The sequence below is a fragment of the Symphalangus syndactylus genome, chromosome X, assembly GCF_028878055.3.
Source record: "Symphalangus syndactylus isolate Jambi chromosome X, NHGRI_mSymSyn1-v2.1_pri, whole genome shotgun sequence".
NCBI lineage: Eukaryota > Metazoa > Chordata > Mammalia > Primates > Hylobatidae > Symphalangus > Symphalangus syndactylus.
This window is the reverse complement of record NC_072447.2, coordinates 16759305-16776424: the sequence shown is the minus strand read 5'-3', so window position 1 is coordinate 16776424 and position 17120 is coordinate 16759305. Positions and strand designations below refer to the sequence as shown.

The window sequence follows — 17120 nt, the reverse complement described above, 5'->3', positions numbered from 1 at the left end:
CAGGGCAGCTTTCCAAAACTGGTGCTTCATCACAAGTTTATGGGCAAAAAGAATCAAATTTATTTCCTTCCTTCCTTCCTTCCTTCTTTCCTTCCTTCTTCCCTCTCTCCCTCCCTCCCTCTCTCCCTTCCTTCCCTTCCTTCCTTCCTTCCTTCTTCCCTCTCTCCCTCCCTTCCTGTCTCTCCCTTCCTTCCTTCTTCCCTCTCTCCCTCCCTCCCTCTCTGTCTCTCCCTCCCTCCCTCTCTGTCTCTTCCTTCCTTCCTTCCTTCCTTCCTTCCTGACTTCTTTCTTTTGACAGTCTCACTCTGTTGCCCAAGCTGGAGTGCAGTGGTGCTATCACAGCTCACTATGGTCTTGAATTTCTGTGTTCAAGTGATCCTCCCACGTAGCTGGGACTACAGGTGTGCACTACGACGCCCAGCTAATTTTGTAATCTCTACTAGAGATGGGGTCTCACTATGTTGCCCAGGCTGGTCTTGAACTCCTAGGCTCAAGCAATCCTCTCACCTAGGCCTCCCAAAGTTCTGGGATTACAGGTGTGAGCCACTACGCCCAGCCTAATTTTTTGGAAAACTATACCCAAGCCACTAGTTTTTCAAGGTTAGTTATTACCTTCAAATGACACTTAACTGACATTTCTGACCATCTAAATGAACTTAATTGAAAAAAAAAAAATCAAGGGCTGTCTGAATTGACTCTCCAAAAACTTAACTACTCATAGCATACTGGTTGACTGAAAGCCTTACTGATAACAGTTGAACACATATTTTGTATATGTATTACATACCATATTATTACAATAAAGTAAGCTAGAGAAAAGAAAATGTTATGAAGAAAATCATAAGGAAGATAAAATTAATGAATTTACTATTTATTAAGTGGAAGTGGATCACCATAAAGGTCTACTCCCATTGAGTAGACGGAGGGTTGGTCCTGCTGTCTCAGTAATGGCAGAGCCAGAAGCAAATTCACATATAGGTGGACCTATGCAGTTCAGCCCTGTGTTGTTCACGGGTCAACTGTACAGTCAAGGTTATCCTTCTCTAAAATACACGGAAATGACATTTTATCAAGGCTTTTCTCATTTTTCAATTCTCACCTTCTCAGCATGAAAACAGAATACCCAACAGGTGGTCCTCTTGACCCCTCAAAGAGAGGTTCCCCCAAGCAATCATTATTCAAATATTTTCATTTTAAGTAGGTTGAACATTATCCTTGTCACCCAGGTGAATTTAATCTCATTATTAGGTAACTATGAATTTCATATGTTCATAATCTATCTTGAGCTTTAAAAGAGATTTATTGCATATTATTCACAGCTATGAAGGTTCATAATTTTGGGGCCACTTCTACAGCCATTTCATAAAATTTATTTGTGAAATATAGAAAAAACTATGCAATAATCGAATCCAGTTATTTTTCTTTTACATTTATTTAAAATGATTAAAAATGGTTTATGACAGTTTTAGAAAATGGAATGGATTAAAGGCTAAAAATGTTTAGATTCCATTTAAGTAGGTATGTGTGTGTGTATGTAACTAAAAACACAGAGGCTTTTTCACAAGAATTTAATTAAGCTCATGCTGAAACTCTTATAAAGAAAATAGTAATTGAGCATCAGACATCACCACTCCTGAAGAAAAACCTTCTACAAGAATTGAAAAGTGTTGCAGGACCTAATACTGAAACAGGAAATATGGACTGTCTTCAAATTGCACAAATGATGCATGAATCCACCTTTGAGACCCGCAACTCCAAGATGCCTAATGTGAATGATTAAAGGTATTTTACAAACTGACAAACTGGGGAGCTCTTTCAAGTGCTTTCCACTTTCAACCTTCTCTCTTTGAAGACCCCAATTCATAATGGTGAGCATAAAACATGCATACTGGGAATTTTTATGGGCCCCATATATACATTCCAGACTGTACATGAATGTCTTGATCTCTGGTTCTGATATTTATGGCAAAGTCTAAATGTTATATGAACATTAACCTTAGTTTACTCAAATTATACCAATATGCCCAAACCATCCTTTTTTCTCTCCCCACAAGTGTTTCTAAAAGAGAAGCAAAAAGCTAGTATACTTCTTGGATGCCTAAGGATTTAAGATTTCCTACTCTGAGGAATAGAAAAAGTATAAATCAAGGAATGCAATGTTGTTGCCTTAGGAACTAGTACTTACAGACTATCAAAGACCACAAACACTGCAAAAAGGCTCCACACCTGATAATCACCATTTCTGTCTCCTATGCGCCAAAACATATCACAACCATATGATTTCCTAGGAAAAAGTATCCCAAGATTTCCCCCAGATGGTTTTAACATCAGTCGTTTTGCACTTAACATTTCAAAATGCAGCCTTATTTTCTTCAGGTAATAATAATTTTATGTGCAGATATATCAAAGCTGAAAGGATGATCAGACCCTGCTTGTGGGTGTCAGAAATAATGCATCCCCACTTCATTGGCAATAATGAATGCTCAATGATTTTTCATATCACTGAAGAATTTAGCACAGGTCCAGCATCTTTGGAACCTCAACAATATTCTTCATCTCCCAGAAGCTGATAACATCCCCTCCCCAACAAGATACTCTACCTCCGTACTGCTCACTGCTTTGTGCCATCAACATGGTTAAGCATGCGTGTGTTATTGCACCATGAGGTAGCTGAAGATCTCACAACAGAGAGCCACAGTCTCTTTGTGCAAATGAATAGCCAAACCAACATTGCAAGAAATCCTTTTTAGAATGCAGGGTCTAGCTGCCTCACTTATCTTTATAACCACATCACATCCAGTGAGTTGGGAATGCTTAGTGAGGCAGCTCATGTACTTTACACAGAAGAAAACACAGTTTAGGTCATCAAATTGTGTCAAGAATAAAAGGAAATTTCTACAACAGTGATCAACAGGGTTCTTGTTTTAGTTGTTTTTCTCAAAGTAATCAGGGGATCTTAACATCTTCAGACATTTTCTGGTTCTGAAAGGAAGATTGGAAACAAATGTCATTGTGGGGGCAAAAAAAAAGTCTATTAAACAAAGAAAAAGAAAACCAAGATCCAATTCTATGCTGTTACGAGAGACTCTTGCTCTAGATTTAGCAGAAGGAAGATTAGAACAGAAAAAAACGAAGCAGAAATGAAGTTGCACATCTTAAGTATATACAATGTTTGTCTATCATACTTTAATAAAGCTAGAAGAATGAAAAATCTATTTAAAAAAAAGAAAACCAAGATCCGACTATGTGCTGTCTACATGCCACTTGCTTCACATTCAGCAGAAGGAAATAGATTAGAATAAGTGATGCAGAAATGAAGTTGTACATTTTAAATATACACAATGTTTATTTGTCAACTATACCTCAATAAAGCAGGAAAAATTAAAAATAGAAAATATTTAAAAACTGTTAAAATCATATCTGGAAACAAATATTACTTTTCAAAACATTGTTTTTTACATTTTGCCATTTGTTAAGGATTTCGATGATCTTAAATGAATTGAGTAACTTTGTTCTGGTTAAAACTAATATTTGTAGGAACTTCCTTCTTAGAATATGGCCTTGTTGGTCTTTAGAACTTCTGAAGTGGTGTTGTCATTTGCTCCACTTTATAAAATAAAAGCAAAGTATGATTCTTAAAAGTTCACATCAAGTGGCAGACATCTGCTTCTATCTATGTAGCTCTGTTACTACAACTCTTTCTCTACAAAGTGTGCAAGCTTCAGTGTATGGCCTCAGCATGTACACAGTTCCACAGGTTGTGCACTGCACCACATCACCATGGATATGGTTAGTATACCATGCACATCATCCTTTAGGAGAGAGAGAAAATTAATGACCTAACTAAGGAGAGGTGGACAGCTGGGTACCATTAGCAGCAGCCTGGAACCTTAGAGTCAAGTTCGCAGAGCTCTGAGCCCCATTTGATACCAAACCCATACATATTTGCTGTCATACACATATTTCCTAGACAGTATAAAGGCTTTACAGCCAGCGAGGTGATATAGGCCCAGGATCCACATAAATGTCACTGCTCACCTTGAAGAGATCTCCCTAACATCAGCTCACTCTGTCTGCATCCTCCTTTCTGGTCTCAGGAACTTTAAGGGAGGGGAAGATAAACTTGGTGCTTGGGAATACTTGGTGAGGGTATCATTGAAGTACAATGGAGAAAGTAGACAAAATACTTACCAGGCAGCCAAAAGGCATGAAAGAGCTTCAAGACATTACACCTCTTTAGCAAAAACATGCTTCCACCTCAGATAAATGGGGCAGGCATCATCCACATTTTTAAAACTACACCTATTTCAGAAACTCAACTGGCTCCCATTCCAATGATTTTCCTTTTAAAATATTGCACTAAAATATATTTGTCTTGATTATTGAGTTTGTGGGGGACCCCTGTCCCCTGCCCTTACATTTTGTGCTTATGGAGACGGGTGCCTCTCTCTGCTCACTCAGTTTCAGCCCTTGGTTAACAAAGACTTACAAATCACTGCCACAAAGGCTACTGAAATCAACACGTGGTGTTCGTTAATGATGGCTGCCATGTTGGGTGAAAGAGTGTTGTCACTGAACCCAAGAATCTGCTCTCAGGTTGCCAGGAAAATAAGGCAGTTTTTCAGAATCTCAGTTTCCTCCTAAAATTTCAGGACGGGGCGTAATGTAGACGGAGGCTCACCCCAAACGGAGGTTCATTAGCTAATGGTTGATACTGCCCATTCACCAGCAGAGGGAGCGCATGGGAAGGTTTTAGGATTTTTGAGGCCAAATGCAAACCTAAGGCAAACACCGTAGGAATGGGCACTCCTTTCTGGTTTCCTTCAGGGACACAAAGAAGGTATGAGTTAGAGGGCCCTGGGCAAACTCCAGACAGATTTTGACGTGGGTGGCCTGAGGTTTAAACCAAACCTCCAGAGACCCCCAGTTAAAGATCCGAGTCACTCTTTTGGCTATAAAACAATCCCTGACTGTTGTTTCAGAGATTTCTTTAGGGCATCCTCTGCTCTCAAATCCCAAGTGATTCTTCAAACCCAGGAGTGTGGAGCCGGCATTGAACCAGGAAGCCACAGCAGATCTTTCTTTTCCCCTATGGTCTGAGCACAGCTTCGGAATTCCATAGAGAGGCTTATAATTTAGTGTTTCGGTAGTTTTCTTTGCGGGTGGGGTTCTGTGCAAAACATTCACATTCAACCCAGATATTTTTCCTGCCTCACCTGTGACGAAAATTTCACTGAATACAAAACAGAACAGAACTATATTTGGCTAGTTAAATCAACCGTCATGCTTATAGTCTTGCAATGTAGGTTGGTAATTTTTGTTTGTTTGTTTCTTTTTCTTTCCTTTTTTCTCCTCCTCTTTTACATTAGACAGATAATGTGCCAGCATCATTGTAACAAGGTTTAGAGGAAGGTACAGCTCACAGCTGACCATGGAAACCCAATTGTTGGCCAGGCACGGTGGCTCACGCCTGTAATCCCAGAACTTTGGGAGGCCAAGGCGGGCAGATCACTTGAGGTCAGGAGTTCAAGAACAGCCTGGCCAACATGGTGAAACCCCATCTCTACTAAAAATACAAAAATTAGCCAGGCGTGGTGGTGCACGCCTGTAGTCCCAGCTCTTCGGGAGGCTGAGGCAAGAGAATCTCTTGAACCCGGGAGGCAGAGGTTGCAGTGAGCTGAGATCGTGCCACTGCACTCCAGCCTCGGCAACACAGTGTAACTCTGTCTCAAAAAGAATAAAAATAAATTTTTAAAAATCACATTATTAGGCAAGTTATGTATATTGAACTTAACCAGAAATAACCTTGCTAGTGACAGACATCTGAAAGTATTTTTTTTTTTTTAATCAGGCTTAGTAACAAGCAAAACAATGTTTAGAGCCAAACTTACCGTGGGTCCTGAAACAATTTCTCCTATTGTTTAGTTTGAAATAACTGGCTGCTGCTCCCAGCAGTGTCACCACCACCACGGATACGATGGGAGACACGATTTTTGCTACCATATTGCCTGCAGGAGTGGAGAAAAAGCAAGCTCATCTGAGAAAAAAAAACATGGCTGCCGGAAAACTGCTTAAATACGAGGTTGGTCCAAAAGTTATTGCGGTTTTTGCCATTGAAAGTAATGACAAAAACTGCAATAACTTTTGCACCTATCTAGTAACTTCTCCATCACATCCCTTCCCACCCTTGTATTCACAGAAAAAGAGAAACTTAATTAAAAAAAGAAAAAGAAAAAGAAAAAAAAACACCTTAGGAAGTAATTCTGTTTTCGCAAAGAGCCAAGCTTGTCAACCACATTTTACCACTGAAGACATCCAAGGCCAGGATTTGCACAGACGAGGCACTTGGCATTTTTGTTCGTTTGTTGAAGTCAATTCATGTATGCCTTTTAATTAATTTTATTTATTTATTTATTTATTTTTATTTTTTGAGACGGAATCTTGCTCTGTCGCCCAGTCTGGAATACAGTGGCGTGATCTCGGCTCACTGCAACCTCCTTCTCCTGGGTTCAAGCGATTCTCCTGCCTCAGCCTCCCAAATAGCTGGGACTACAGGTGTATGCCATCATGCCCAGGTAATTTTTGTATTTTTAGTAGAGACAGGGTTTCACCATGTTGACCAGGCTGGTCTCGAACTCCTGACCTCAGGTGATCCACTTGCCTCGGCCTCCCAAAGTGTTGGGATTACAGAGGCGAGCCACCGCACCTGGCCTGATTTATTTTTTTAGAGATGGGGTCTCACCACGCCGCCTGAGCTGGTCCTGAACTCCTGGGCTCAAGTGATCCTCCTGCCTCAGCCTCCTGAGTAGTTGGGAGGACAGACACATGTCAAAACTATTTTGTGCCTTTTTAGATGTAGAATGCTCACTCACGCAAAAATATTGTTCAACTAAAAACTGCCAGATAGGCTTGCTTTCAAAGGCATGCTGGAACTCTAGACCCAAGCACACACTAGACACAAGCATCTTCAATGCCTCGATGGCAAATTACTCCAGAGCTTTGCTACTCCTGCACAAAGAACAACAAGAAGGAGCTTGATGTGACAAAAATCAACACTTCCAAAGGGAAAAAAGGAAGAATCACTGTTTCCATTTGCAATAGCCACCCTTTCCACGCATGGCTTTCTTCAGACAGGGTTGAACACCTGGGCCAATACATGACATGGCATAGGTGAGGGACACAAGACTGCTCCACGAATGAGGCTGCCATGCTGGGGGGATGAGTGTTGTCACTGAACGCAAGAACCTGCTCTACGGCTGATGCTGCTGCCCGCCGCACCCTGCCCTACAGGCACACACTCCACAGCATGATTTCAGTGTTCCCCATCCAGAGGTGGAGCTGTATCTTCATTCTGAGAATCCAGGCTTTAGCCAACAGAATGCCACACAAGTGAAGGTGTGGTGGCTCTAAGCCCAGGCACGCTTCTCTTCATGCTCTTGGTACCCTGTCTGGTCACCATGTGATGAAGCCTGGCCTGGCTTCCTGGAGGGATGTGACAGCCCACATGAAGCTGAGATGAGCCATTCCACCTAAGGTCCCAGATACATAAGAAGACCCAGGAAACATGGTCAAAGCGCTGGCCACACCTACAGCTGACTGCACACAAGAGAGGGAGTTCAGAAGAGACCAGGAGGACCACTAGCATGGTGTCAGCCCAAATTGCTGACTCACGTAATCATGAACATAATAAATGGTTGTTATTTCCAGCCACTAAGTTTTGGGGTCTTTTGTGACACAGCATAGCTGACTGATACATACCTTTTCCTCTCTCCCATCTCTTACAAATCAATCAAGTACAATCAATTGCTATTACCAAGTGGTCATCCAAGCTGACTGCTTCTCTTTGCCTCCCTTGCCCAGGCTTTAATTCAGCCTGTCATCATTTCCAGGGGGTACGGAATTGGTCTGAAAGGGGGTCTCCCTGGGTCTTAGTGAGCCCCCTCAGGTCCACTCTTCACCTACACATCAACAGGGGCAGGCGCTTTCCCATGAAGGTTCTATGAAGTGCAGGCTCCACCTCTGCTAACCTGGCAGTCTTTCCTGGTCACCATTGCATCCTTCCCTGGTTCTCATTGCATTCCACACCCTGGCTACACAATCTCTGGTGTCCCCATATGTGTATCCAGTTCTACCTAGCGCACCATCTTCCCTGACACCTCACTCTTCTCCTGGGCACCTCCCACCCATATTTTGGGGGATTGGCTTGGATATTGTTCTCTCCAGGAAGCCCTGCTTCCCTCACCTAACCCAGTCTAGGAGTATCCCTTCTGCCTTGCTACAGGATCCCATATGTTCCAGCAAATTATTCATCAGATCTGACTGCAACGACTTGTTTATTTGCCTTGCCCTTTCCATCTCTGGACCTCGCTTTACACCACAGAGGGAAAAAGGTGAATCCATAAATTTTTCTAAGGATGCCAACATACCCCAAAAATATTGATACTAGTGCTCTGCATGTTCACTGAAAGGTAGAGGTCACTTTCAATCACTTTCTCCTCCCCCATCATTGAAAACTCACAAGAGCCTTGGGGTTGAGTGTGTTTACTCTCAACTTAAACTCAAGCAGGTGTCGGCCCAAATCGCTAAGAATATGACTCTTAGGGAACGGGGAACCTGTTCTCCCAGCAATACAGGACACAAAGTCAGCCTTCTGGGCTTCAAGTTCTCTCTCCTTTGACCTGAGATGGGATTGACAGTGCACTCTGATGGCTTCTTTGGGCAGTGTTCATAACTTCCTTTCTCCTGTCCTTCTTGGGTTTCAAGTTAGTGCTGGTCAAAGAAAGGGGAGTAATGGTGGTACTGGGAGAAATGTAATAGTCTCAGCACTCATTCACAGCCTTGCTTTGAAAGCTAAGGGGCATCTTCTGCAGTGAAAACCAATGCTTGCCTCTCCTTTCTCTGAACTCTGATTGGTCCAGTGCTGAAGGTCAGATATTTTTATTCAGAAGCTACTTTATATACATACAAAGTATGAGTGCTCCATGAAAGTCATGAGGTTGGGAAACAGAAGCCCACACAGCTCCTCCCAGCACTGATTTAGGAGAGTGTGCTCTTATTAAAGGTTGGGACCAGGTGAGTCAATCAGTTACCTTCTGGATTGCCATACGTTGAATGGTGATCTCCACCTGTAAGCGGAAAAGGACGCTCGTGTTTATTCAGCAGAGCTTATGGAGTGCCATCTATTGCCGGGCACTGTTGAGGATGTGACTATGAACGCAGCACACAGATCCCTGTTTTCAGGGAATTTACATTCTTGTGCACGGAGGGGGACAGTCAAGCAGCATAACGAGGAGGAATGTGAATGTGTATGCCATGTCTAATGGTCATTAGCGGAATGGGGATAATACCAGGGAGAGGGAGATGCAGCTTTAATTTCAGGATTGGAGAGTCTACATACAGCGCACGCAAAACACACACAGGCTGACAACCCCATGGACACACATGCACACACACACACCATTCATACACACACACATGCAACACACACTGACATGCACAAATGTGTGTGCACATGCATACACACATGCAGCATGCAACAAACATGCAACACACAGGCAGACAAGCACACATACACATGTGCACACACACATGCATTTACACACATGTGCAACATGTAAATACAAATGCAACACAGAAGCACACATGCACTCAATGTGCACATCCACATGCATGCACATCCCACACATCCCCCACATACACACACATGAACATACCACACACACGCACATACCACACACACAGGCAACAAAAGCACATATAAAGCACAATTCACCTAAACATACACATGTACATGTGTGTGCACATGTTAACACCTGTATGCATAAACACATGCATGTACACACAAATATGCACACACACATAAACACATTCATGTGTGTATGTGCATGCCTGTACATACACATGTATACACACAATCCACATGCACAGATGCACATGATATATTCGTGCAGTATGCACATGCACCACATGAGCACACCCAGATGCACACTCCTGCATCTATCCACATGCACACATGTGCTTGCACACTCCTAAATGTATGCATGTGAATGGACACACATGGGAAACATGCAATGCATATGCAACCCAAGCACAAACATGCACACATGCAAAATCCACAAGCACACATCTGTGCACATACACAAACATGCATGCGCTCAATCCACATGTGTGCACACAGACACTTGCACACGTGCACATGAAATCCACATGCACTTATGCACATGATTACAAAAATCCACATGCACATGTACACATGCATGTGCACACAATACACACAAGCATACCTGTGTGTGAACACATATGCATACACACACACGTGCACACACATGCACCCAGTAACACCTGTAAGTGGGCCATAGTTCATTTCAAGGAATTAAGTCCTCAGGGCATGCACAGCATCTCCCCTCAGCACGGATGACCCAGGAAAATGCAAATTAGAGACCCGAATGGCCAGTTAGTTGTTGTGCGTTGGATAAAAGCATCAGCTTCCCATCAGTGCAGACAGTGTGTTAGTTACTTGCAAATGGACAGTTTTGCCTCACATATTCTGTAAGACATAATTCCTTTACCATAAGTATTTCCATAACGAGAGTTGGGTCTATAGCCCCCTCTTCCTGCAGGATAGAAAAGAGACCATGAAATGCTAGACAGTGCTCGGGAAGTCTACATGATCTTACAGAAGCAAGCAGGTCACAAACCTGAAGCAAGATGCTCTTAAAAGCTGCAGAGATTCCAATGGCTCTCCCAAGGCCAGGGAAGGTGCACAGGTGCCATCTGGCCCCTGTTTACGGTTTACACTGGTGGCTGAAGGTGTGTTAGATGTACATCCCTGAGGGTCTGGAGGCCTGACATAGATGGGCAAATGTGTTTTCTTGGGCATAAAAGAAAATGCCAGCAAATGATGGTTTAAAAAAAGAGAATAAGATGAAAACGCAGGCCATAAATAGTAATCATAACCCATTAAAAAAAAAAAAAGAGTTCCTCCAGATTGGGTGTGGTGGCTCACACCTGTAATCCTACCACTTTGGGAGGCCAAGGCGGTAAGAGCACTTGAGCTCAGTTGGAGCCCAGCCTGAGAAACATAGTGAGACCCCGTTTCTACTTAAAAAAAAAAAATAGCTGGGTGTGGTGATGTGCACCTGTAGTCTCAGCTACTACTTGGGAGACTGAGGCAAAAGATTGCTTGAGCCTAGGAGGTGGAGGCTGCAATGATCTATGATCACGTCCCTGCACTCCAGGCTGGGCTACAGAGTGATATTTTGTCTCAGAAAAACAACAAAAAAAGTTTTTCTATATTTTTCTAATGTGTTAAGAGCAATTTTTAAAAATACAGATTTGAGATTTTTAAAACTAATGCTTTGTGCTGATTTTGAAGTGGAATGAGTTGTGTGGACAGTGGGCTCTATGGGCTGAACTATGTCCCCCTCCAAATTCCCAGGTCGCAGGCTGTGACTGTATTTGAACACAACGTCTTTAGAGAGGTGATTAAAATAAAACGAGGTCATAGGGTGGGCCCTAATCCAATAGGACTACAGACCTTATAAGAAGAGGGGATGAGGACACAGACACACACAGAGGGACGACCCTGTGAGGACGCAGGGGGAAGATGGTGTCTCCAAGCCCAGGAGGGAGGCCTCAGGAGGAACCAGCCCTGCCCACACCTGGATCTCAGACTTCCAGCCTCCAGGACTGTGGGAGAAGAAATCCCTTTTGCTTCAGCCCTCCTGACTCTAGTAATTTACTAAGGCAGCCTTAGCAGACTCAAACACTGGGTGTTAGAGAAACTTGTCCGTTAGTATTTAAAAATGATGAGTGCAACATTCTCTCCCCACTCTCCGCAGAGAGGCCAGACTTTGGGCTTCCCTCTGCGGCCAGCCAAGTTCAGCCCTCACCCCTCAGTGCTCCGCATGAAGCCAGAACAGGCCTAACACCCTCTGCCTCCTTTGGGGATTCAGGGAGAAGCCACGTGACTCATCCCATGGCGGCGGCTTGCATCCCAGCCGGCACCTCCATGCTAATGCTAATCCGAGCGCTGACTCACAGCCTGGCTCTGCGGGGGCTGGAGAGCAGGGGTCCAGGCAGGAAGGGGAGCGGAGGCATCCTCAAAAACAAGCGTCATGCTCCCAAAACTGGGCTGTGCCTCATGTACGCCTGATGTTCTTGGCCCAGCTGCTGCTTCCACTGGGCCCTGGCCCTGCCAAAGACCGCAGGGCTATCTGCTGTTTTCCGGCAGTTTTGCCCCAGGGATACAGCAGCACCCTGACCAGTAAGCTTTGATCCATTCCGGAGCCAGATAATGGTTCCCCAAAAATGGCACAGCGCAGACCTCCCGAGACTAACTTCACAGGAAAACAGGAAACGGTCAGGGCTGTCAGGGCAGCCACTTGCTGAATCATTTCTTTCTAACTGATGACTATGCCAGAGAACAAAAGCACATGTCCTGAATAGCTCCTTACAGAGAGAATTTGCAGAGAATCGTGCATGGGGTGAAAAGGCTCATTCGTAGGCTGTAGGGGTGTGGGGACGGCTCGCTTTATATAACACACCCCAAGGTGGGCTGGATGTGGTGGTGCAGGCCTGTAATCCCAGCACTTATGGAGGCCAAGGTAGGAGGATCGCTTGAGCCCAGTTCAAGACCAGCCTGGGCAACATGGCGAAACCACCTTTGCAGAAATTGTAACTGAGGAAATGATGACAGTGAAAGAGGCCAGACCTAACTGACTCCATCTTGCTTCTAACCCTTAAGCTGTCCTTGTTCATTCCCGGGTATAGGCCAAACTAACTTGGGGAAGGAATTCAGTTCATGGTTTGACTCTGAAACAAAACTGATCATAGCCATTTCCTGAAAACACCTCCTTCTTGCCTGGGGACAAGTTGGACTTTGTGGGACTAACAAATTAGCTACAAGATTAGAAATTATAGTTTAGGGCTGGGCGCGGTGGCTCACGCCTATAATCCCAGCACTTTGGGAGGCCGATGAGGGTGGATCGCTTGAGGTCAGGAGCTCGAGACCAGCCTGAACAATATGGTGAAACCCCGTCTCCAGTAAAAATACAAAAATTAGCCAGGCATGGTGGCAGGTGCCTGTAGTCCCAGCTACTGGGGGGGCTGAGGCAGGAGAATTGCTTGAACCAGGGAGGCAGAGGATGCAGTGAGCCGAGATCACGCCACTGCACTCCAGCCTGGGCAACAGAGTGACACTCTGTCTCGGAAAAAAAAAAAAAGAAAAGAAAAATTATGGTTTAGGGGTCGTGCAGCCTCTGGCTCAAGAGTCTGAACCTCTGCGAATTACTCCTGGGGGTAACATCACTGTGGTAAAACGTGAGCCCAGTGTTTGAGATATTTTGCAGACCCTGAACTGGATGGATCAGCTGACACCACCCAGCCCAGTAATCTGGCTCAACCAGTTCTGCCCTCCACCCAGGAACAGAAAACAGCAAGAAAACCTCACTTCAACCCCCTGTGGTTCCATCTGCAACCTGACCAATCAGCACTCCCCACTTCCCAAGCCCCTACCCGCCAAATTATCTTTAAAAACTCTGGACCCTGAATGCCTGGGGAGACTGATTTGAGTAATAATAAAACTCTGGTCTCTGGCACAGCTGGCTCTGCATGAATTACTCTTTCTCCGTTACAATTCCTCTGTCCTGATAAATCGACCCTGTCTAGGCAGGGGGCAAGGTAAACCCATTGGGCAGTTACAACAGTGAGACCCTATCTCTACAAAACATTTTTTAAAAATTTAGCTGGGTATGATGGTGTCTGCCTGTAGCCCCAGCTCCTCGGGAGGCCGAGGTGGGAGGATCGCTTGAGCCCAGGAGTTTGAGGCTGCAGTGAGCTATGACTGCACCACTGCACTCCAGCCTGGGCAACAGAGTGAGACTCTGTCTCTAAATAAATAAATAATAAAATAATAAAAAACCACTCCCAGTGGCTTTCTGTAAAAATACTAAATTTGGTCTTTGCCTCACATTTTCAGTTAAATTGAAACCGCCTTTGCAAAAATTATAACAGCGAGAAAATTACGACAGTGAAAGAGATCTGACCTAACCGACTGCATCCTGCCTGTAGCCTTCAAACTGCCCTTGTTCATTCCTGGACACAGACTCAGATAACCATAGGAGGAATTTACAGCCTAACTTAATTCAAACAAAGATAACAGCCTTTTTCTGAAACAAACTCCCTTCTTCCCCGGGGATCAGACTGTCTTTGAAAGACTAACAAATTAGTCACAAGATTAGAAATTATATTAATAGGTTAGGAGCCATGCAGCCGGAGGCCACAAGATTCCAAACCTCTTCAGTTGCTCCTAGGGATGGCGTCACTGTTGTAAAACCTAAGGTTGAAGTTGAGCTATTTTTTAAACCCTTCATTGAGATGCACCAGCCAGCGCCACCCAGACTGGTGATGCGGCTCAGCCAGCTCTGCCGTCCCACACAGGAACAGAAGACAAGAAGAACCCATGTCCATCCTCTGTGACTCCACCTCCAACCAACCACTCAGCACTCCCCATGCCCGGGTCTCCTACCGGCCAAATTATACTTTAAAAAGCCCAGTGTCCAAATTTTGGGGGAAGCTGATTTCAGTCATAAAACTCCAGTCTTGGCTAGGTGCAGTGGCTCATGCCCATAATCCCAGCTCTTTGGGAGGCTGAGGTGGGAGAAGCACTTGAGGTCAGGAGTTGAAGACCAGCCTGGGCAACATAGTGAGACCCCATCTCTACAAAAAATGTTAAAAAATTAGCCAGGTGTGGTGGCACACACCTGTGGTCCTAGCTACACAGGAGGCTGAGGCAGGAGGATCGCTTGAGCCCAAGAGGTTGAGGCTGTAGTGAGCTATGATTTCACCACTGCAGTTCAGCCTGGGTAACAAAATGAAACCCTGTTTAAAGAAAAAAAAGCAAAAACTCCAGTTGATATAGGAGTTAAGAAGGAATTACTTAATTACTTAGGCACATAGCAAGGGTATGGGAGTCCTTGGTAAGGCTTTTCTTTTTAAGGAAAAGCAGCCCCAAATCATTTTCTAACAAAGAGCAGCCTGCAAAGTTGAGCTGCAGACACAGACAAGCCAGCTAGGAGCTTGCATGGGTGAATACCAGCAGGAACTAGGGCCTAGACACGTTCCAGATGGCAGCTTCATCTTCCCTCCTCTTTGTCAGCCCCGTGTACAGTAAGAAGCAGACGAGATGGCACTGACCAACTGGAAAGCCCATTTACATAACAAGATTAGGGTGGGGCCACCAGCCTTCCCCACACACTATGTTGAAGTCATACCTGATCAAACCAATCTGTAAGCCCTATGTAAATCAGACACCGCCTCCTCCAGCCTGCCTATAAAAGCTGCTGCGGTCCACAACCTTCTGACTTTTTCAGACTTTTCTCTTTCTCTCTCTCTCTCTCTTTCTGTCTCTCCCTCTCTCTCTTGCAAGGAGCTGCTCTCCTCTCTCCTTTCTTCTGTCTATTAAACTTTCAACTCCTTAACCCAACCACATGTGTCTGTGTCCTGAATTCTTTCTCAGCATGCAACAACGAACCCCAGGTATGTACCCCAGACAGCATAGCTGCTTCGCAGGCTCCCATTCAGTCAGCTCTGTGTGAATTAAACTCTTTCTCTATTGCAATTCCCGTCTTAATAAATCAGGTCTATCTAGGTAGTAGGTAGGGGGAACCCCTTAGGTAGTTACAGAAAGATGGTGGAAGGAACTCATAGTACATTGAGTTGAAGGTGGTCAATTCTTTTTTGGTGTTCTTTTTTTTTTTTTTTTTTTTGAGACAGGGTCTCACTGCATGGCCCAGGCTGGAAGGTAGTAGTGCTATCGTGGTTCACTGCGGCTTCAAACTTCCAGGGTCACTTCAACCTCCCGAGTAGCTGGGACCACAGGCGCACACTTCCATGCCCAGCTAATTTTTGTATTTTTTTGTAGAGACAAGGTTTCGCTATTTTGCCCAGGCTGGTCTTGAACTCTTGAACTCAAGTGATCCACCCACCTTGGCCTCCTAAAGTGCTGGGATTACAGGTGTGGGCCACCATGCCTGGCCAAAAGTGGACAGTTCTTGACCCCAGGTAATGAGCACCTTGTCATGAGCCCCCTCCCATCCTGAAGCTTGTCTGTGTCATAGGGAGTGAGTTCTGAGGATGGGCTACCTATAGGGCCACAGCTATTGCTCCTTTGAAGTGGACAGTCGAGCGTCATGCATTGCTTTCATTTTGTTAAATGGATCTGATGACAACACTCGCTTCCGAGGTAACGAAGATGATGGACATCAAAATATTTTACTCCAAAATATATTGCTTTGCCTTATTTTGAAATTGCCGCTCCAGAGCCAGCAGACTGAGGTGGGGAAATTGGCATCTGTAGAGGATCTTTGCTGTTGCAGCCAGGCCTTCCCTTTCTAAGCTTTTCTTGGATGTAGGAGAGAGAAACTGAGACTCTGACACCTTTACAGGTCTGAAAAGAAACACTTACCATGGTGGTCTCTGAGCGCTGCTACCTGGGAACCTTCATCTGCATAACAAGGACCCCCTTGCTAGGCAGCCTCTTCCTGTCTCCCTCTTATCACCTGGCTTGCCACCCATTAAACCTGCTTTACCAACATCACCTATTTTGGGCCATGCTCTGAGCCCACATTCTTCCTGCAAAGAACAGCAAATAGCAAACTCAAACAGCAAACACATGGAATCAACCTAGGTTCCCATCAATGGTAGACTGGATAAGGAAAATGTGGCCCATATACATTGTGGAATATTACACAGCCATAAAAAAGAACAAGATCATGTCCTTTGCAGCAACACGGATCGAGCTGGTGGCCATTCTCCTAAGCAAACTAATGCAGGAACAGAAAACCGAATACCATGTGTTCTCATTTACAAGTGGGAGCTAAACACGGAGTACGCATTGTGAAAGGAAATTAAATTTTGTGATCCTGAACTCATTTAGTCAAAGGGAAAAATCAAGCTGGGAACTGGGTCACACAAACCTGCCTCCCCTTTTGGTTCCTAAATAAAATGGCTACAAAATGAAAAGCTACACGTCTCCCCCATATTTTGCCCACAAGGAAAATCCCAGTGAGCTGTGAAGATTTCACCATGACAATATGCAAATCGATAGCTTTGCTGTCGCC

The 17120-nt window shown here is 44.5% G+C and overlaps 1 protein-coding gene across 4 annotated transcripts in view; it reads right to left on the bottom strand.

The window, feature by feature from the left end:
- Window positions 1-855: 855 nt before the first annotated feature.
- Window positions 856-17120, bottom strand: part of XG (Xg glycoprotein (Xg blood group)) — a 61791-nt gene continuing 45526 nt past the window's right edge. For 2 of the 4 annotated variants that reach the window (XM_055267120.2, XM_055267121.1), the window contains exons 8-10: window positions 9090-9125; window positions 5892-6008; window positions 856-2982 (exon numbers count right to left, since the gene is read on the bottom strand). In XM_055267120.2, the coding sequence (XP_055123095.1) occupies window positions 2966-2982; window positions 5892-6008; window positions 9090-9125 (170 nt within the window). In that variant the 3' untranslated portion in view covers window positions 856-2965. Of the gene's footprint in view, window positions 2983-5891; window positions 6009-9089; window positions 9126-10568; window positions 10614-17120 lie in introns of all 4 variants that reach the window. The other 2 variants (XM_055267119.2, XM_063635177.1) reach the window with 2 other exon arrangements.